The sequence below is a fragment of the Vigna unguiculata genome, chromosome 2, assembly GCF_004118075.2.
Source record: "Vigna unguiculata cultivar IT97K-499-35 chromosome 2, ASM411807v1, whole genome shotgun sequence".
NCBI lineage: Eukaryota > Viridiplantae > Streptophyta > Magnoliopsida > Fabales > Fabaceae > Vigna > Vigna unguiculata.
In genome coordinates, this window is record NC_040280.1 from 23,641,022 (window position 1) to 23,663,917 (window position 22,896).

Consider the following 22,896-nt stretch of genomic DNA (forward strand, 5'->3'; position numbering starts at 1 on the left):
TATTGGATTTAGATATCAATCTGATTTACATTTTATATATTTTATGGATTGTATATCCATACTCTAAATCTAGATTTTCAAAATGGATAATCCAAAGTATCCAATCCAAATTTTCAGTTTATATTTTTGGTTAGGTTAGGCTAAAGGTTGAGACTGACTAACCCAAATTTAGTCATATTTGATTGAGTTGGCGTGATCTTATACAAAATTTGGCTGAATTAGGGCAAATTCTGTTAAGTCGGTCCCGATCGAAATTAGACCCAGCTGGTCCTGAACAAAATTTGGAAGTATTCGGTTGAGTTCACCCCGACCCAAATTTGACTACATTGGGCTGAGTCGACCTAGACAAAATTTGATCGTATTCGGCCGAGACAACCGCGACCAAAATTTGGCTGTATTTAGCCTAGTTGGCTCCAACCAAAATTCGGTCGAATTCAATCAAGTTGGCCCCGATTGAGATTTGACCGAGTTGGCCCTGGCCCAAATTTGGTCGTATTCGGCTGAGACGGCCTATGATGAAATTTGACCGTATTCAAATGAGTCAGTCACGATTGAAATTTGGTCGTATTCAACTGAGTTGGCCACGATCGAAATTCGGCCGAATTCAGTCGAGTCGGCTCCGGTCAAAATTTGGTCGTGTTGGTCTCAACCAAAATTTGACTGAGTTGGTCTTGGCCTGAATTTGGTCGTATTCAGCAGAGTCGATCGCGACCGAAATTTGGTCATATTTAGGCAAGTCAGTCCTGACCTAAATTTGGCCAAATTTAGTCGAGTTGGTCATGACCAAAATTTGGTCGAGTCGGCACTAGCCCAAATTTAGCCGTATTCGGTCGATTAAGTCCCGAACGAAATTTGACTATATTCAACTTAGTCGGCTATGATCAAAAATTGGTGATGTTCAGTCAAGTTGGTCTCGGCCGACAAATTTAGTGGAGTCAACCCTGACCGAAATTTGACTGATCAGACCCTGACCCAAATGTGGCCATATTTGGCCAAGTCGACTCTGGCCAAAATTTGGTCGTATTAGGTAAAATCGGCCATGACCGAAATTTAGTTGAATCCAGTCAAGTTGATCTCGACTAAATTTTGTCAAGTCGACCTTGGCCCAAATTTGGTCACGTTCTCTCCGACCGAAATTCATTCGAAAGTCATCCAAGTTCATCCCATGCTGAAATTTGGCATCGTTGGCCTCGACAAAAAATCTGTCAAATTCTATGGTGTCAGCCTTATGGACACAAGTTTTAAAAATTTTATTTTGAATTTATTTTATGAAAAATGGATTTTGGATTTTGAACTTGATCTAAATATTTGGATCTAGATTTTTAAAAAATATAATCTACTTTTTCTGAAAAAATTGTTTTTGATCGAAAATTTAATCTAATTATTTGGATCCAAAATAGATATGGATTAGATATTAAAATTTCAATTCATGATCACCCATATCTTCCACCACTATTAGACATCCTCACCGCATGCGTCTTCCACCATCAACTTCTTCTTCGCCACCACATTATGTAAATCAACGATGACGATGCCATTGCGAAGTTTGGTAAAGTTTATCCCTTCGTAAGTCAATTTCTGGGTTTTGTATTTTTTTATCCTTGAGTTTTTTGTTTTCTATAGCAGTGCATGAGTGTGGATCTTCAAATTGCTCTTTCTATTGGAGCCGATGATCAAGATCCCAACCAAATTCATATACCTCTTTCATCGTTTTTAAATTTGAAACATTGATAAATTAATCATAGCCAAATCACCAAAGAAAAAAATAACACTTTCAAAAATCCTTTCTGGTGACAAGAGAAAGTAGAGTGTTGATTACAACCTTGCAGATCACCATGAACCACCTATGTTAATACATTGTAGATGTGCCTTTGAAATCAATATTAAAATTAATATCAAAGAATAATTAATTAATTCATGTATATCAATAAATAATTTTGTGACAATTGTGAGATTACATGTGTTCCTACTTTTCTTCTGCAGAGAATTATAAAACTGAAAGGATTAAGCGTAATTGCCAAATAACATCGATTTGTCCTCTTCTTCTCTGCAACTTTTTGTTGAAGATGAATGATTTCTTTGAGACTGATATAATTATATCGAGATTATAATTTATTTTGTCGGGAAAGTAGTGAAATGATTGCAGAAAAGGGGGAAAATATTGCAAAAGGCAGAATACATTGCTGATGAAGAGTTAATACATTCTAACTTTTAACGTTGTATTGTATATAGTACTTTATTTTAAATGTATGCCTCTTTTACATTATTGTTTTTATGTATATTTCTATCGTATACAAATTGCAAAGAAATGACGTCTTTTAAGATTAGCAAAAGCGTTTAACTAGTCAGTCAGCATTTAAAATATAAAAGAATTGTACTTGTACACTCTTTACAGAAAGTAAGAGGATAAAGAAATATATAATAAAATAATTAATATAATCGAAAGAAATCGAACACTTATGTCATAAAGTTACTATATTTTCTTAAAGCATATATAATTCATTTATATATTTGTGAATTGTTCTTATGTAGTTGATGTGGAACTTTCAACATACCTCCTCACATCGAGGAATATTCATCTTATGCGTGAAATTAGAAATTAGTGGATGGTCTGTTAGCAGTCCGATATCGGATAGAACAGAATGTCCAAAAAAACTTGTTAGGATAAACTCTAACTTCTGATACTATATTAGAAGTGAGCTTTAAGCCTTTATATATAGGTTAAAATACTCCATTGGTCCTCGTTTTGGTTCAGAAATCTCAAATTGGTCCTCTATTTTAATTGGTCTCAATTTCGTCCTCGTTTTTGTAATTCAGTATTAAATCAGGGCAATCGTTAACTGTTGGCAAACGGCGTTTATATGTGATGATGTGGCTGTAATGTTCAATCTTACGTGTCAATGAGTTGTGGTTGGCACCTTAAACAACCATTGTTGTCTTCTCTTTTAAGAAGGTAATATTGGGAGAGGGTAAGTGTTTGAATTTGAAAGAGGGTGCGGAAGGTTTGTGGTCTCCTCTGTTTTGCTCATCCTGCACCGGTAATGTCTCCCTCTCATTCTTGCTCGTCCTCGTCCTGCACAAATTCTACCGTTTCTTCTCATGGGGGTGTGGGGAGGAGGTTCGATTTCGCACCTCTTTGCTATTGCGGTGAGAAGGCAATCATGAGAACTGCTAAGAACAAGGGAGAAAATTTTGGAGATGCCCAAAGTTCAAGATATGAGATATGGAAATGAATTTAGTTCTGTTTTTTGTGTATGTTGTTTTTGTATTTTGATTTTGGAAAACCTAATTTTGCAATTGGGGGTTTTTTGTTTCGTTTGATAGGGTGGAAGTGAAGAAGTTGTTGGCTGCAACTTTTTTTTCATGGTGCAGTGAAAATGTAGTTGAAGAAAAATGTGGTCCTACTTCACCTTCGTCCACGCACATGGGGTTCGCAATTCACGCCTCACACTGATTTTCTCAATCCAATCCCTAATTTCCTAATTACAACATTTAGGGTTTTTCAAGCACTATGTTATTTTTAATTCAATCCATGCAGTCACTGTGCCATTTTGAAAAATAATAAACGCCACGTCAGAAAATCAAAACCAAGTTAACGTTAAAAAATTTAATACTGTTAGTGATTACCCTGATTTAATATTGAATTACAAAAACTAGGATGAAATTGAGACCAATTAAAATACGAGGACCAATTTGAAATTTTTGAATCAAAACGAGAACCAACGGAGTATTTTAACCTTATATATATATATATATATATATATATATATATATATATATTAACTAAATTTTCTGAATGAGTATAACTTTCCCGAATCTAGGGAAGTGCCCTTATATCCTTTTCGTGTTGTTTTGTCAGTCGTGTCCCAACAGATGTGAGTTTTTTTTTGGTCGGTCGTGAAGTTATCCAACCCAATATATATACTTGCATGTTGACTGGTCAGTGACTAAAAACATAGAAGCGTTAGCAAGGGTAGGCCTTCCATCATAATTCAGCACAGAAGAATTTTATGTTTCATGTGTAGATTTGGTCGCAATCGAAGACACTGAGAAGGACAAAACAAAGCATTGACGTTGGTCTAGTTAATTCTTGCTTCTTATCAACCTTGTTAAGAAAAATTTTAGTTCTTTCTAAATATTGGATTGTTTTCAGGCAGTAGGTGACATTTCCTTTTGCTTAAATTACAATATGTCTATTTGTGTTTTTCCTACCAAATTCATAAACAATCCATAAAAAATTACTTTATGTATTAATTCTCTTCCAAAATGAGAAGTTAGGAACATTTCACATGAACAATAATTATAGCTCTCACCTCCACATCCTAAGTTTTTGTAGCTGTTCATCAAGTAATCTGACTATAAACCAAAACTGTTAACACCTACCCACGGAACCACTTAAATTCACATCTTATTAATCCAAAGCACACTCTCGTTGAGAATGTTTCCAAGGAATCCCAAGACAAACCAAACAAAATGAACTTTGGTGAAGGAACAAAATTCACATTTCATCACTCGGAGGTTCATTACAAGGTCCTTCTGCTTTACTACTCTTAGTGTTTGGACTTGGGCTATCTTCTGAAGAATTTAAACATGATCCAACTGTTAATTCATCACTCTTGTAACTTAAGCATCCAGCAGCATCCATCACCCCCATAGGACTTTGTGGCACCTTGGTTCCTACACTGCCAGCAACACTGTTCAAGGACAAATCTCTTATCAATTCAACACACTTTAGAACTCTATCCTGCAAAATGAAAGGAAATTGCATAACACAAGTCAGAACCGTTCACTAAGATTTAAGCACCATCATCAATTCAACAAGATAAAGGTAAACTCATCCCTACATGCTCTATTTGGGAACAACAACCTCACCTTCTCTACTATAAAGAGCTCGGCAATGGACTTATCGATATCTTTCGCCTGTGATTCTCCTAAAACAGAAATTGCCACCGCAGCAGCAATTTCAGAAGGCCGGAATTCCAAGAAGTCGATACCTACAATTGTTTCCCGAAAAGCACTCTTCAAACTCGCTACATCTCAACGAAAACAGAGCAGAGAAGGACCAAATATTCAAAGAGTAATGAGAATACCACTGATTATACGGAGGATGAGCTGCACTGATATTGCAATGGATGATTTTGTTGGGTGCTTCTCACAAGTGAGCTTGCTAAGGAAGTATTCTATGAAGGAATAAGGAGTTAATGCACACATTTTCCATCTCAACTTGCTTAATACCAGTAGTTCCATTTTTTGAATGGTTTTAGCTTCAAACACAAACTTTGGTTCCCCAACCTGCTCATTATCAATATTGATGTGAAAATTAGAGGGTAATACACATAAGAAATCATATTTAAAACAAGATTGCAAGATTCTACTATATACCTGTAAATCTACAGATTGAGGCACTCGGATCTCGTCCATTTTAGCTGCAATTGACAAGCACGCTACAGCTAACAATTGCACAGTCCAACTTACACCTTTCTATACATACCAAGAAAAGAGACCAAAAACACCAATTAGGTAACTAAAATAAACCTAGTAAAACACAAACATAAACTTTCAGGCAATTTGATCTTACCGGTAAGTCAAAAACCGATAGGAAGCGATCCAAGTAGTTCACAGCCAAACAAAAACTCAAGGGTCCAAGGCCAAAATAAGCATGAGCCTGTTGATCACGTTATAAAAAGAAAAAACCAGTCACTAACACAATTAACCCGGTTAAATAAAAAAAGATTGTGATTTGCCACATTCATCACACAGTTTCAAACAGTATGAAACAGAACTCAAACCTAAAAGGAAGGAAAAACTAGCATCAACTTAAGAACTTCAACTACTTAATAAGAATTGGCAATCGCAACTAGGTACTTCCTTAACAACTTGAAGATTCAAAGTTAAAGGCAAAACCATTCACCATTTCTTTTTTTTTTTAGTGACAGAAGCCAATTGAGACTCGATGAGCCAACATTGCATTAAAACTGGTTTCATATATGACTTAAATCCCATTAAAAACACCCAACCCACCAGAGAAAAAATCCACACAAATCTAACAAACAATTAAAGAAAGCTAATTAAATGGTTTATTTGTGATGCTCATCGAATGAAAAAGCAAACTTGAAACCATTACCTTCCAAATCCAATCAAGTGCATCCCTCCTAACACCCAATTCCAACTTCCCAGTCCTCAGCCTCTGCAAGTAATCGACCCTCGGAAAATGCTCCCTCTCTCTCGCCACCATAGCCCTTACAGTTTCCTCACTCTGGGGCAGAGTACATGCTAATTCCTCCGATCCACCACCATCTTCATATCCAGAGTCAAGGTTCCGGTGGTTCCAGGAATGCAAGATTCTAAAATCATCTGCTCCATCACATTGAAAATCATGATCAAAGAAGGTGCTACTGTTCTCTGAGTTATGAGCCATTGATGCAAAAACGGCTGTGCTAGAACAGAAGCAGCGTCATCAAAAGGGGTAGGTGGGGCTAAGGGGACAAAATAACTCTGTGGGGCATTTTGAAATGAGATGGAAAACCCATGTGACAGTGTTGAGCATAGAGTGAAGAGTGGAATGGGAGAATGAGGAAAGGAAGCAGCTTTATGTAGGAAGCGGGTTGTGCTTTTAGGGAAAAAGAGAGATGGGGCAATCGAATAGGTGGTGTCCATGGATACCAAAACCCAAAAACAACGGAAAAAAAAAATTATGTTATGGTCATAGGTCATTGGTCATGTGGTTATGGTGGTGGGTGCAAGAACAAGTAGGAGTGTAATTTTGTCAAGATGGAAGAAAGACCATCCAAACCAAAAATGAGGGAAACACAAAACATGGTGGATCCATCTTTTGGCATAAGTATATAATCTATTTTAGATTTAATGTTTTTTTTTCAAATTTTGAATTATTTAATATGTCTATATAGTTTACTAAAGAATTGTGATTGAAATGTTTTTAGCATAATACTTCTTTTAACTCATTGAGTTTTTATTACATTCCATGAACCTTTTAAAAGTCTTTGATTTATGTAATAATAAACATAATACTCTGTTTTAATTTTTACTTTTATTGCCTATTTTAACTCTTTGAATATATTACAATTGACTTTCTTTTATATTTATTCTATCTTTTAAATTTTATAACTAATAAATCTGAATTTTATTCTGCTTTATATTAACCTATTTAATTGTGTTATGTTTAAATCAACATTTTTTGTCTGAATTAAAAAAAAACAATGTAATTTAATCAAAATCAACAATTTTTGTAATTATTATTATCACGTAGAAGTTTATTTAAAAGGTTTTTAAAATATAAAAGAATTTTTTTTCCAGTTTTGGTAAATAATATTTCTTGGGTTATATCAAAGTCTCGATTAATGGAGTACAGATGAATTACCTCCTAACTTTTGTTCTTCTTTTTTTCATATTTTCGTACAAACATAAATACGCTTTAATTGTCATTCCTTAATAAAATGGTTTCTGATAAATATTTAAAACATAACTGATCGAGGTGATTAATTTAAATTAATTTGTTTGTTCATTACTCAAACAATAAAGATAAGTTAAACTTAGACATTGTTGTCATTTAAAAATAAAGTAATTTTTACATAGCTATTGTTTTTCTCGGTGATATTAGATTTGGTTCTTTAAATAAAATTTTGAATTTAAATTTTATTAATGAAAAATACATAATCGGAAAAGGTGGTCATTAAATATTGTCAAGGTAAAATATAAAAATATAGGTATGTATAAAGTCAAATGAATAATTAATTTTAGGATTAAATTGGTTTATATTTAAAAAATTGGATAAAAATTATAATTTGTTGATGTCCAAGGTTTTTAAATATTAGTGTAAAAGTAATAATTTGGTAACGTGGATCGATCCAACCCATTTAGGCTCAGTCCGCATTTGACCCACATAATGTGGACCGGCCCACCTCGTTCAGCATTTTTATATATTTTTTTATTTATTCTTTAAATTATTATGATAAAACTTTCAATGTTTAAAAATTTGAAAACTTTAAGAAGTTCACAAAATTAAGTAAAAATTTTGAGGAGTTTGATGATAAATTGATAATTTAACATTTTCATCATATTCATATTCGTACTATGACATACACAATGTATTCTTTAAATTTTACCACATTAAAAAGTACATAATAATTGTCTTTTTCAGTTATATCAGAATTTGGAACATTAATGCAAAAGTCCATAAAAAAAGTAACTAGTATACACAAGTGCAAGTTTTTTTTTATGCGGACTTGCAAACTGACCAGCGTGAGTCGCAGTCAGCCCGTGCCGACTGCAAGCTTTTGTGGGTCAGGCCACTACGGGTTCATTACCCTGACCCACCCCACGTTATTTATGCGGGCCTGCAGGTTCACTACCCTGACCCACATTTAAAAAAAAAGGAGTAATTTGCATATTACAATCTCAACCTTATCGCCTCGTTGACTTGTCAACCATAGTGCATGGGACCGACGATGTTCTCGGTTAAGCGAGTACGTATTTATGTGTAATTACAATAATGTCGCTAGGACCCACCACTTCATAGTTATTAGGTTGAGGTTCAAGTGTTTGGTACCAATCTAGGTTAAAGGGATGTAATGTAGTATGTTGGCCTCCAAGGCCGATTGGGTGAGTGTTTGCATGAGGGTTGGCAAAAAAAATTATAATTACAGAACTTGTTTAAGACTTGTCTACAAACTTATGTAATATATATTATAAGACTCGTCTAATCAGTAAATAAACATACTAGTGTAATTTGCATTAAGAAACCGGTCTAATTGTATATGAAAAAACTTGTTTAATGTAAATTAATACACCCATATAACACATGTATAAATAAACTCATGTAAAATATATTGTTAAATTAATCAATGCACAAACACATTCAACAAATATATATTATTATACTCATTTAACCAGTAAATGAAAATAGTTGTCCAATATATGTTGATAGACTTATAAAATAATATTAAAACTATAAATAATAAAAACATATCTATTACATAAACTCTAGTACAAATATTAAAATTAAATAAATTTGCAATAGTTATTACAATTGAAAATATTTAATTAAAAAATACATATATAGTATAAAACGGTAGTAAAAATAAATAATTGTATTTTTAATATTGAAACAAATAATAATCGATAAAATAAAATTTCAAATAATAAAAAATATATACACTATAAAAAATGTAATAAAAATAGTGAACAATATATAGTAATACTAATAATACTAATCATGCTAATAATATTATTATATATACTTATATACAAAGAAGATTTCCTATGTATACATTTCATAATTTTAATTTTATCTTTCATATTAATGTTATCTGAGTTTTAAATTTTAATAGTAACTATTACATTAGTTTTCAAATACAAATCATGCAATAAAAGCTACATGAACAAATTAAAATTTATAAGTAAGTTGAATAATATAATTATCAAGATTTAACTACTTTTTATCAATTCATCAATATGAGTTATTTTGAATATTTCATTTAGATTTTAAAGTTAATTTATAAATATATTTGTAAATATTTAATAAAAATATTAATTTTAGTAAGAATATTAACATAAGTTTTTGTATAAAAAATAATTTGAGTCTCAATTATGAAAGACAATATTGTTTTATTTTTTTAAATTCGAATTAAATTGAAACTAATAAAAAATATAATGATTAAATTGAGACTTTGAAGTGAAATAACATATGTAAAAAATTTATAATTAAAATAAAAAAATTAAAAAATTCATAAATGAACATGTGACACTAATTTTAATATTGTATCTGAAAATGACTAGATTAAATAATTTCTTAAGAAAATCATAATTAAATTGAGAAAAAAAATGAAAAATATAACTAAAGAATCAAAATGACATGACAAAAACAAAAAAATAATTTAGCAAAATTTTTCTTTTTATCCCTACATATATTTGGGTTCTCACAATTTTAGTATCTAAGTATTAAATCTGATATACTAGAACAAAATCATGGCTAGAATTATATTTTGTTTATTTCGAAGGATTAAAATCGTAATTATTCTAAAGTTTAAGAAGTAAAAAAGTAACTAGATAAAATAATAATAAAATAGAGAAAAAGAAACAGAGAAAATGGAAAGAGGGACAAACGAAAACCCTAGATGAAACACTTTGTATAAAAAGGAAGCACTGAATCCCTACAATATCACCGCATTCCTCAAATCAGAATAGCAGCAATGGGTATTTGTACAGTTCAGCCTATCCCTCTCTCGAAACTTCCTAACGCTTCCTATTCTCTCCCTAAGCCCTCTCTTTCTCGCAGAGTAATCCTTACCACTCCCACCGCCACACTTTTTTCTCGTACGTTTTCTATCCTTTCAATCTCTTATTCAATCCGAACCAAGACCGGTTTTGTCTTTTTGGTGTTTTCTTTGATTTTTTCTGATAAAATTTTAGTGTGTTGTATGGCGTTATCTGTGTAACTTTTATTGAGCAATTAGTGTGGATGTGTTTTACTACTGTAACTGCATATTTGTAACTTTTGTTTGTATTTTATTACATGACAGGATCTATTTTCTTGAGAAATTTGTTGCCAAGGGCTACACCTTCCGAAGAAATATCCGGTGGGTCAAGTCAGTTTTTCAATGAGAAACGCGATGTTGTGATAACCCTGGAAGAGGGTAAAGCTGATGATAAAAAGGAGTTGGAAGAAACGGTGAACGAAGACGCAAGAAAAGAGTTACCAGAAGAAGGACCGAGTTTGTCTTTTGATTTCCTGGATAAGTTCAATGTAAGGTCATTTTAACCACCTTTCCTATTAAACGTTTTAACTGTGAATTTGTTGTTCAAGACGCATGTTTTATTTTTTCATGCCTGTTTATATTTTGTTTGCATTTCAAAAATGCTGAGTTGCTATGTTGTCGGTTGATTTGATGGTGTTATATAGTATGAATAATGACTTTGGGGTTCAGGGCACATGTTCCCTCTCTATTTACTAGATTTGTTTCCATTTCAAGTATGGAGTTGCTATGATGATCCAGCTTTATTGATGGCATTTACAAAATGCTTGATGATATTTCGGCAATCTTGTCGAGTCTGAGCGGTTACCTGAGCAACTCTTTACGTTTACTTTGTTTTTTTTTTCTTTTTTTTCTTTCTGAAATTGTATATGGATTTAGCCTTTCCTGTGCATTCCTGCCTGTGTTTAAGCCAAAAGCCTATAGAAAATTAGGTGTTGAGTTTTTCCTGCTGTTAAGATTCAGTTTCATATATATATATATATATATATGCTTGATCAGTATTTTTGGCTCAAATGTACTATTACATATCGACTTAAGAACTGTTAGTTGTCTGAAATGAGGATCAATGTGTGGGTTCCTTCGGTTTCTTTACTAAAGTAATTTGATGTGTTTATATATCTAACTGGCCTCCTGTTTTGCCTTTAATAGCTTGACACAAATGACACTGGTTCCATTGTCTTGTATGGAGGTGGTGTCTTGACGGCTCTGTGGCTAACAACCGCAGTTGTTGGTGCAATTGATTCTATCCCATTGGTGTGTACCATTCCATGTTCATATGAACTTTTTCACAAACCCAAAGCCACCTCTTTCAAATGCTGATTTTTTTGTTCATTATTTTTGCACAGTTCCCTAAGTTGCTGGAAGTTGTTGGGCTTGCATACACAGTATGGTTCACTTCCCGATATCTGCTTTTCAAGGTACTAATTTCACTATGTTTGATTGATATGTGCATCTTGGTTGTGCCCAGATTAATTAAATTTGTTAACATGCAGCAAAGTAGAGATGAACTGTCTACTAAAATAGAGGAGCTAAAGGAGCAGGTTTTTGGTTCAGAAGATAATTGATTTTTGTGTTTCCACTTCATGATTGTACAGTTGCTTCTGGTTTAGTCAGGGGAATGTGATATTAGTCTGCCCCTTGGTGAGCCTTTCCTCTATATGCAGCCTCCCATTAGTGTTGGTTGAGAATTAAAAATATACCCAGCAACAGTTTTCACATATTCAAGGTATTTTTACCGTATGGCCAAATTGCCTTTTCCATTTTTTTTTCTATCTTTATCGACTTCTAAAATAAAATAGATTATGTTGACATAATCCTTTTCACCTCAGCTAGATGACTAAATAAAATCTTGAAATGTTGTTTTCTTGATGAATCATAAACCCCATATATTTATTGAAGAGGACTAATATATAGCAATGAAAGATGGCAAAAGATGAATTATTGATGTTTTTAGTAATTATATGGTGATTCTTGTTCCAGAAGGGTTATCTCATTTCAGACAATATTTTCTGTTCCCAATTCTTTTTACACCTTTAACGCAGTTTTTGAAAATAAATTAGAAAGGTCGTAATATTATTGTACTTTTGTAAAATTGAAAATGTGATCTTAATAACACGACCTAATTTTTAATAATGTAAACATAAAAACAGGGCATCTTTAAAGGCATCCGTAAGTATTTCATACACGCCGTACGCATCATATGAACCAATACTCAAACATCATAGTAGTCATCACGATAGTGAACCATGGCATCAGAATAGTCATCCTGTTCGTCAATCTCATGGTATATGAAGGAGGACACATCTCCATCGCTGGATCATATTCAGTTCAATAAATATTGAAAAATCAATAAATATCTGAATATCAATAAATCTGAGCAAGAAAAGGCGGAAGCTTACAAAGTTAGAGTATTGTGATGATATGTGGCATCATGGGTGCGCATTTGAAGCAAGAATTCAGAAATTGAACGAACAGTCAGAAGCTGATAGCAGAAGAATGCGGCAATTGGAGCTAGTTTTAAGTTCATTCATTTTCATCAATGTTACCCAGAAACATCCAAGAAGTTAGTCACTCCAACATTCAATATATATATATATATATATATGAAAAAATTAATAATTTTCACAAAAATGACTTTACAATTACATATAAACAATAGTTTTCCTAATACCATCTATTGATAAAATAAAATTTAAGTTTAGATATCTATTTTTTCAGTAAGGTAGAAAATATATAACTTACATATCAAGTTTTTTTTATTATTATTATTTTGATAATATTACAGGAATGTATAAGCTTTTAAAAATAAAGGTTTTCTTCAAGTTGCTAAGGAACAATACTCATATTAGTATATAGATGAAAATAAAACTTTAGTTTTTCAATTTCTATTTATTTTAGAAGCATTATAAAATTAACATGTGTAAAATAGACAAATAAGTCTTCCAAAAGTTGAACGCAGTCCTCAAAATAGCAGCTAAAACCACCACTAGTACCATCCGTATCTCCGTCGAGAGATTCTGTATCCTCATCATCTGCATGTGCGAAATCAGAAATGAAACGAACATTCACAACACGCCCTATCTGAACATATTGGAAAGATGGGCTGAGACAGTAACAGCTGAACCCAACAATGTTTCATCAGGAGTTTTGAGGTGATTTATACATGCTTAGAGTGATTTATCGATTTTCTCATACATCTAAACTACTATTTATTATTTACTAGAATGACTTTTTTATTTTTTATCATGAATTATGAAAAATTAAGTTAAGGAGGAATTACTAAGAAACGTAACTAAGATAAGAAAAAAAAAAAAAAAGAATCCAAGACATTAAACAGTTTTAGTAATGACCTAATTGGAAACATGATTAAGGAGTTTGAAGAGAAGTTTCTCCAAGTCAAGCAAAAAAGGACTTTAAGAACTCTTTGTAATAATATACAATAGAATAAACTTACCTTTTACTCACTTTAACTTGGGAAAGAGTCACCCAATTTGGACATCAGAATAGGCTTAAAGAAAACTCTTTATACAGGTTAAACATAATGTCACTCATGTTTGTACTTAAATGTGCCTTCATAACACAACTTAAAGTAATCAAAAACAAAAAATGATTCTGTGGAAAAAAGTCTTTTTTTCTTTGAAATGTTATTATCCTGAATGAATTTCTCAATTGCCAATAACCCTTATTGCTTACCTCAAGAATGAGTGGACAAGAAACGTCAAAGTTCGTCCAATCTTGGATACTCGTATTCATTGATCTTTGAGTTCATAACTAACTCATTGTCCTATCTTCCTTTCTTCTGAATACTGAAATATCATCATTCTATGCAGTTTACCCTACTTGTAGTTTATCAAAAGGAAAAGGTGAAGAAAGAAGACAATAGTAAGAAACATATATGTTTCTGATTGCAGACTAATGAACCATGTAACTCTTTTGGCTTACTACCAGAAGATATATTCATACGTTTCTTTGCAACAAAGTGATAAAGGGATAGTCTTAAATGCAGTTAAAAAACAGAGGCGATGGGAAGATTATATAATTTGGAGGAGACACAGCAATGGATGCTGAAGGCTGTGAATTAACTTCATGGAGTTGTAAATAACTCTTGCTAGATTTTTCAGAATTCACAAGAAGCTTCACGTAAAAATTAATGGCTATAATTTTACACATATACTGCAGTATCAGCTTTTTTACAAATATCCTGCTATCTGTGATCTCAGAAGGATTATAGTTCCATCCTCCATTGATGTGCTTACATAAGAGTCATTTAATCTTGATCCAGTTTATTTGCTTTACTGCTCAACGAAAATGTGATGTCATCTTATTTTATATTACTTCATACTTCGGTCAAAGGTGGAGTGGTGCATACTTAACGGGGCATAACCATTGAACAGTTTCTCTTTTATTTTGCGCCGTCGAATATAATCTGACGTTGGCTTCATACTCTGTACTTGTGTTTTAGTTTTAGCAGAGTGGTTAAATTTGAGGGAAATACTGGTCAATGCACAGGAATCTATTCCTAATTCGCTGTAAAATGTTTCACCTCCCTTAGTCCTAAGCAAGCAAATAAGTGATTACCAAATTTTCCACGACATTTTTCTTCGGATTATGTTTATATCCCTTCGGGTGACACTGACACTTTTGAGTAGGCAGGCGTAGTAACGTGGGCTTGACACGACGACCCATAAAATAATACGAAACAAACTGAGGTATTGAGTCTGTTGGTCCGCAAAAGTTCAACCCATATAATTTGGTTGGTTCTAGAGATGACAAATAAATCTGTTTCCGTGGATATTGTTCGAACCCATGTCCGTTTTGACGGGGAATCCCTGCGTTGACCGGGTATGGGTATGGGTAATTCCCGACTTTTTCAGTTGGGTATGGAGATGGGTATGGGATGTACATATCCCGCCATAATACCATCCCGCCATATCTCCATTCTCGTTTAAATTATTAAAATATTCACAATTAATTAAGTAACTATATATATATATATTTTTTTTCTATTTTTTATTTATTTTAATTATTTGGTTTGTCATGAAACTCATTCGCATCTCCAATATATTTTTTATTTTATCATAACCTTTATGTAATTATATTAAAATGATGTATGTTAATTAAAAAAATTTTATGCCTCACATTTGAATATTTCTATTATTTTTTTTAATATTTTTATTTATTATATATTTTCCTTTCACATGAGAATGTTTATACTCTCAATTTAAGGTAATATAAAAAAATTTACTTATTATTATTATTATTAATTTTTGTTTAATTTGAAGAACTCTTTTGTTTTATTAAAATAATTTTTGTTATTTTTCAACCATTGAGTATACATGTTGATATTTGAAAAGTTTTCTTAGTTCTCTAAGATATTTTTCATCTTATCATACCTTAATTATACATTTGATTTCCTTTGTGCGATTTCTTTCGATAGTCTCTCAAATTATTTTTAAAACACACATTTGTTAGTTTTTTAATATTTTTATTTATTGTTTTTATTTTCATCATGTAGAATAATATTTCGATATATTCTATCTAATTATTTTTTATTTTATAACTCATTATTAATCATAATGTAATTTTTTCACTTTAAATTATGTTTGGGGTGATTAAAATTATATATATATATATATATATAATGATATTTAGGAATAGTATATGATAATTCACTACAAGAAAAACATGAAATAGTGACTGATTTAGTCAGTAATTCATATCAGTCACTATTTTTCGTCATTGGTGGTAGTAGTTGATTTATTTTCTGAATCAATGATTAAATTAGTGACCGATTCAATGATCAAATCGGTACTTGATTTAGTGACCAATTTAATTACTAATTTATTTGTAATTTAATGACAAATTTTTTGGTCACTAATATTTAATTTTAACCACTTCAAATATAATTTAATAATTAGTTTTCTAAGGTATTTTCATCTTATCATACCTTAATTATACATTTGGTTTCCTTTGTATGATTTCTTTCAATAGTCTCTCAAATCATTTGTAAACACACATTTGTTAGTTTTTTAATATTTTTATTTATTGTTTATTTTCATTATGTAGAATAATATTTCGATATATTATATCTAATTATTTATTATTTTATAACTCATTATTAATCATACTGTATTTTTTTCACTTTAATTGTATAAATAACTTTTATTTACTACAATATAAAAATTTAATGTAATTGCTATGAATATTTTTTTGTCACTATCCAACATATATTGAAGTTCAAAATATACAAAATCTATGTCAAAATTTAATTATTATGTTTATTATTTGTTCTTTGTGTCATTTTGATCAAGTGATGTATTATAACTTTTATTAGTGTATAAAAAAGAGATTCATTAGAATTTAAAAAATTGAAGTAAACAAACATTTAAAATATATTTTAATTTGAATATTTGTTTTCCTTTTATATTTTTTTTTAAAATATTTTTTAATTTTATCAACTAAGTTAATCAATGTTGTAGTTTGCAAATTTAATAAATGTTTTGGTTCTCATGAAATTTTATTTGGTATTCTAATATAAAATGTAGACAATTATAATTTATTTCAAAGTATTTGATATGGAAGAAACAATTTTCCTCATAATATTGAATATTTGATAATATTATGTTTTCTTTACCGTAATATTTTTCTTTTATAAAAATTAATATTGAAGTAGTTAGAACACGGGTATGGGTATGAGTACGAGATTGTACTCGTTACCCGGTAGGGATGGGGATGGGACAAAAATTTGATACCCGTTGGATTTGGGTATGGGGATGAGGATGAATTTTTTATGCAGGGATGGGTATGGGATAGCGAAACCTGTCCCCGTCCCGCCCCGTTGCCATCCCTTGGTTCACTAACTTGCATAAAAAGAAAACTTCATTTGTATATCAATTACTTCCCATCTAAACTTTTGCATGTAAGTTTCAAATTCTTATATAAGAGAAAAAAAGTATTATGTATTTATTTTTGAATGTGTTAAAATTTGAAGAATACATTGTGTATGTCAAAGTACGAATATGAATTTGATGAAAATGTTGAATTATTAATTTATTATTTAATTTCCTAAAATTTTTGCTTAATGTTGTGAATTTGTTAAAGTTTCTCGATTTGTTAAACATTGAAATCTTTATCATAAGAATTTAAAAAAAAAAGGGGGTTAAACATGTCTTTGGTCCCTTAATTTCCAGTGAAAATTGAAATTAGTTTTGTATTCAAAACTTTGGCTTAATTTAGTCCCTTAACTTTAGAAAAATGTGGATTTTGTCTTTTAGCCACATTTTGTTAAATTTATTCAACGTTTCAAATGCATTTCATGATAATCTCTTAAAACTAACATTAAACAAAAAATGACTCAAACGTGGTAAACAACTCAAATACTATCATGAAACACGTTTAAAACATTAAATAAACTCAACAAAATTTGATTAAGATGACTAAATTCACGCAGTTCTAAAATTGAAGAACTAGATTAAGTCAAAATTTTGAAGAGAGACTAATTCTAATTCTTGCTGAGAATTAAGACACCAAAAACATATTTAACAAAAAAATAAAGCAAATCAGCTTACAAACCCACGAACCTGCACTTATGCAAGATGGGCCATAATTTTCATTCCAAATTTTCAACACGTGACAGACCAGTTGGGTTTGTATTTTGTAAACCAAGTACGGGACAACCCTAAATGAACCGATCCGGCCCACATAACACCCAAAATTTGTGCACAAAATTTCAGTTCCATGTACTTCTTTTTGTGTGGAATATTATAGTATACTTTTTGAGACAGTTAGAATAAGATCCTTTCGTGTTCAAAAGTTCTTTTCAGTTCCATCATACAGATTATGCCTATGCTGTATAGAATATCATATCGTGAAGCCTTCATGCAGATATCAACCATGTTGGTTCGGTTCTAGTCGAATGAATAGGTTAATCTCCGTAACGTGATTAACCAAAGCACGAATATCTTCCAAGAGATACTCAAATTTATTATGAAACAGTGTCTTGAAGAAAATTATAAAAAAGTACAATTTTTCAGGGAGATGTCGGAAATATCTCCAAACAGATTATAAACATCATGGAATATGAGAATAATAGGATTTTGTAATCTATTATACGAGATGTTACATCTAAACTACAAGAAAAAATTTGTTGACACCATTTGATAAACATTTAACGACTCTAATTTTATAAAGATAAAATAATTTTAAAAAAATTAGCTTTTATATTTCTAAAAAAACGACTATTATATAGAAAGTGTAACTTTCAGTACCGATTGTGGCAATAACTTTGGAAGCACTTTCTTATTTGAGTAACTATTAAATCTGATTCAATAACCCACCTTATAGGGACCAGATTACTGATGGCCCCAGAATATGAATATATACCCAAAATATTCGTGTTATGAGCTTACTCTGCCAGACAATTTGGAAGTGTCTGCAGTGCTACCTCCAATTATAGTGTTGATTCGTGATCAATTATTGCTTTTAACTCTTTTTTTTCTGCTGTATTGCCTTAACCACTAATACCAAAGTTCCATCTGAAATTTATTGGTATATGGAATCACAATCAATTACTGACCTACTTTGCAAATTTCATGTGGTGAAAATGAAATAACAAATAATAGCCAGCAATTTATATTTCTAGCTATCAGAGTTTGCAATGCGTAAGCAACCTCAACAATCCAAAACTCTGCATCAAGTCATGTTTTGTTAAATGAAAGGCCAATAAACATGTATTATGCGTTGAACATGTGACAACATTCAAGTTTTAAATATTTCGATCAATTCTCTTCTTTTATTCGTGTTTATCAACTCACAATTTCTATATTCAGTAACATGTACGTTGTACCTAAAAAATTTTCCTCCCGATTGGATGTATCCAACTCTATCTTTTTTGTTTGTTTTAATATATGGCAGAAATAGTATCCATTTGTTAAAGTTTCATTTCTATTTGAAGTGTCAAATTCGGTGTATATCTTGTATGGTTGTGAAGAGAGCTTTTAATAGCTAGAAAGTAACTATATCTTGCTTTACATAAGGATAATGGTAGTTTGATACGTAAAATTTTTGAACTCTTATCTGATATCATCTTCTATATTTTTTAGTTTATTTTCTTTACAAATATAAAAATAACTTTTTTTATTACCATTTTATATTTATATAAGTATTGAATAATTGTCAAATCAAACAATTTTTTTTTTCTTTTATAATATTATTGAGTCAGTGTTGCTATATTTTAGCACTAGTTTATTATTTTCACTATTTATCATTTCGTTATCTCCTAACTTATATAAATCACCATTAGTCAGAATAATAAACAAGAAAAAATAATATTCTTTCTGTGAGACCCTTTTTATTTTTAATATTTGTCCTAAAAGAGAGGTTGGGCCTTACCTTTTCAAGGGTCCAAGACCAGCTTACTATGGACCCCAAGACTCTCTCAAGAGCCTCACTCTTCATTCTGTCTCACTTTGCATAAAATAATTTCTCTCCCCTTTCTAAAACTCTAGAGCAGTAGCCCTACTAGAAGTTTTTGCCTCCTCAAGTTTGCAAATCTTCTTTGTTCGAAGTTGTCTGAACTCGTATCTCCAAGTAAGTAGACCCCAACCTTCTTTTTCCAACTATCTTGTGGTGGCTCTACCTAGGTTCATCCTAATAACCCTCTTGTATTTTTGTGTGCCAATATTTCCAACTCCTTAATCTGTTTCTAGAGCTGTGGTGCTCTCCTTGGGGTACTATTTCATTTGGCTAAGCTTGAGTAAGGTAAGGGAAGCTAGGGTTTCTCTTTTTTGTTGTTGTTTTGCTTGTTCTTGTTTTGTTTGGCTAAGTTTGATTAGTGTTTTGTAAAATATGAGACAAGATTGGGGAAAACGTTAGTTTTTGGTATATTTCTGAATTAGGAGTTCAAATATTCATGAAACTGTGATATTTGACGTTATTTCTCGTATTCTGGAAGCGTCGGGCAGTCGCTGGACGACTGTGTATTTCTCTGATATGCGCAGTTTTAGTAAAATTGACATTCCCGACTCGTTAACCGTTGGATTAAGCTCAAATTTTGAAATTTGGTTCATAACATGCTATTTTATGGTTTGACCGGTTGGATTGTCGATTAGATGTCTGTAGCTTGAGAAATGTGTCACGTATTACTGCAGTGATTTTGATTTTGAGATAATTAATTTACTTAGGAATTTTGGTGTAAGAATTATGGTTGTGTGTTGCGCTTGATTGTATGGAATTGCAGGTACTTAAATGTTGACACTCATTTATTTGGTATGAATAATATTTTGTGATATATGTATGTCATGGTATGCATTTATAAAGTATGAGATTAAATGAAATCTTGTTATGTTGAGTATGAAATGGAAAATATGACTTGTTTGATTGGTAGTGGTTTGGCATGAGACTTGAATGACTGAGATGGCATGTGGAAATTGTTGGTAAAAGAGTTTCAAGAGAAACTCTTGGTGATGTGGTTAGTGTATACCTTGATATAGGAGATGTCTAGATAAAGGAAGATATCCTGAACTCTAAAAATTATTCACGCTCACATAGAGTAGAATAATTTATGTGGTGAGAGTGGCAGGAGGTCCTAGTCTTGGGACATATTGAGCCCAAGACATTAGAGGATTAACCTTGTGTATGGTTGGGTGATAACTCATTGCGTCTAGACTCTGCAGAGTTTAGAAGCCAACATAGGCGCATACTTCCTTTAGAATTCTATATCAAGAGTATGATCCGGATATTGAGTCATATAGTCTTGAAATTGTTTGCTTTCACATGATTTGGGTGCCTACTTCTTTGTTTGTGCATAATATGATCTGACTATTTATTTGCTCTATAACATGATTAAAACAATTTTTGCTCTAGCTTACCCTTTCTTTTGGTGTATGTTTCTTTGTTTGGTTTCTCCTTTTTGCAATGATCACCAATTTATTGGTGTGAGCAGACGTGGAAACCCCTGGAGGTACTCAAGGTGGTGGAGATGCTGCTGTGTAGAGTGGTCCCATGGTCTGGGTTGTGGCTCACAGTTCAGTGTTTTTGAAGAACTCTTAGTTTGTTTTAAATTTCTTGCTCCTTGAGCAATCCTTTTGCAAAACAATAGTACTCTTGTGTTATGTTTTATGGCATCGTGGTGTGCCTAAACTTTCATTCCAAGTATATTATGGATAACTGTAATAGTTAGTACATGTATGTTTCATGTCATGTGCTCTTTTATACTATAATTATGTGATGTTTAATTTTAGTAGATTACTCTATTAGAAATGGGATGTCACACTTCCCTTACAATAGATTACTCTATTAGAACTTGGGTCGGATCGGAACATTACCTCCCTCTATTCTTCGAAACACCTCTTAAGGATAAAACCATAATACCTCAAAAACGCAACTATTGTTCCCAACGATGACTACCAGAAAGACTTAGATCGGATTGGATCATAAATCTATTAAATATGTCTTGTTTATTATCTAATATTATTTTAAATTTAATTTCTTACAAAAATATAACATTTTTTAGATAACCGGTAAATTTCATCAGTTTTTCGGGGATTTTAACTAGTTATCCATTTTATTAGTTCCCACTATTTATTAAAATGTTTGACTTTTGTAAATGGTCAAAGTAGTTTGTAGGCCAATTTCTGGTCAGATTCGTCGAACTGATCAATTTAGTCTAACTTTTCACGAATTTTTTTTTTTTTTCAAGTTTAGCTCTTGGCTAGGCTCGCGTATCTTTCAAAATAACTTCCTTTCATTCGGCCAACTAAATTGGAATTTCTGTTTTCATTAATTTAAAAAGTAAAAGCCCACATAAACGGGACACGTTTTTATGGGTTGAAATTTCTAATATTTCAACTCCCAGTATTATTTAATACTGTTAATTGATGTAAAAATATTAGTTTTTTCTATAATTAATATTATATATATTTCTATATATTATTATTTGGATAATTTTCTAAAAGAGTATAAGGATTGAGGTAAAGGAATTTTGATTGTTTTTCATATATGATTCTTTTGTTACAAGTTGGTTCTGATCTTATTTTGAAAATTTAGAGTTTATTACGAAGAGTTTATATGTTAGAAATTTTACATAATTGAGAAATTCCTTTATATTTCCTTCAAACTATAAGAATTGGAAAAATGAAATAACTGCAAATTATTGGTGTAAATGTATTACAATTCTTATATTTTAAATATTTTATTTAACGTTTGTAATTGAATATTCAGTGTTTATTTGGTACAACACTACAAGAAAATGTAATTAATTTTAATAAAAAAAATTATTAGTTAGCATAGTGACCAATTTATATATAAATTAAAAAAAATAGTTATTAAAATAGTCATTATTATAAATAAAATATTATAATTGGTCGTTAAATTGATCATTAATTAATTAAATACTAAATTAGAAACCATTTTTTTTGTAACAAAAATCTTGGTAACTAATGTTTAGTGACAAATTTTCTTTGGTAGTTAAATTTTAGAAATCAATTTAAAGATCACTGGTAATTTTTTATTCATTATAGTGACTATTTTAGTAATCAATAACTTTTTATTTTTGTAAATTGGTATCTAAGTTAGTCACTATAGTGACTAACAAGTTTTGATCACTAAAATTGATTGCTAATGACAC

At 31.2% G+C, this 22,896-nt stretch overlaps 2 protein-coding genes, 1 long non-coding RNA gene and 1 other non-coding gene across 4 annotated transcripts; 3 read left to right on the forward strand and 1 right to left on the reverse strand.

The window, feature by feature from the left end:
• Positions 1–4,380: 4,380 nt before the first annotated feature.
• On the reverse strand, positions 4,381–6,744 carry LOC114172121 (cyclin-D4-1-like). The gene is made up of 6 exons (XM_028056799.1): positions 6,125–6,744; positions 5,579–5,665; positions 5,383–5,481; positions 5,091–5,292; positions 4,873–4,994; positions 4,381–4,744 (listed from the first exon to the last, which is right to left on the reverse strand). Exons 1-6 carry the CDS (start codon positions 6,416–6,418, stop codon positions 4,499–4,501), a joined length of 1,050 nt encoding a protein of 349 aa, XP_027912600.1. The 5' UTR covers positions 6,419–6,744; the 3' UTR covers positions 4,381–4,498.
• A 3,374-nt stretch (positions 6,745–10,118) lies between these two features.
• Positions 10,119–12,082, forward strand: LOC114171125 (protein CURVATURE THYLAKOID 1D, chloroplastic). Its single transcript, XM_028056341.1, has 5 exons — positions 10,119–10,332; positions 10,539–10,762; positions 11,421–11,525; positions 11,618–11,689; positions 11,765–12,082. The coding sequence occupies exons 1-5, from the start codon at positions 10,209–10,211 to the stop codon at positions 11,834–11,836; spliced, it is 597 nt and encodes a 198-aa protein (XP_027912142.1). The 5' UTR covers positions 10,119–10,208; the 3' UTR covers positions 11,837–12,082.
• Positions 10,996–11,087, forward strand: LOC114174786. Its single transcript, XR_003602747.1, has one exon. It is a non-coding gene; the product is annotated as a small nucleolar RNA snoR128 (small nucleolar RNA).
• A 7,566-nt stretch (positions 12,083–19,648) lies between the features above and the next one.
• Positions 19,649–21,510, forward strand: LOC114174717. The gene is made up of 3 exons (XR_003602701.1): positions 19,649–19,859; positions 19,979–20,030; positions 21,214–21,510. It is a non-coding gene; the product is annotated as an uncharacterized LOC114174717 (long non-coding RNA).
• The last annotated feature ends 1,386 nt before the right edge of the window (positions 21,511–22,896 follow it).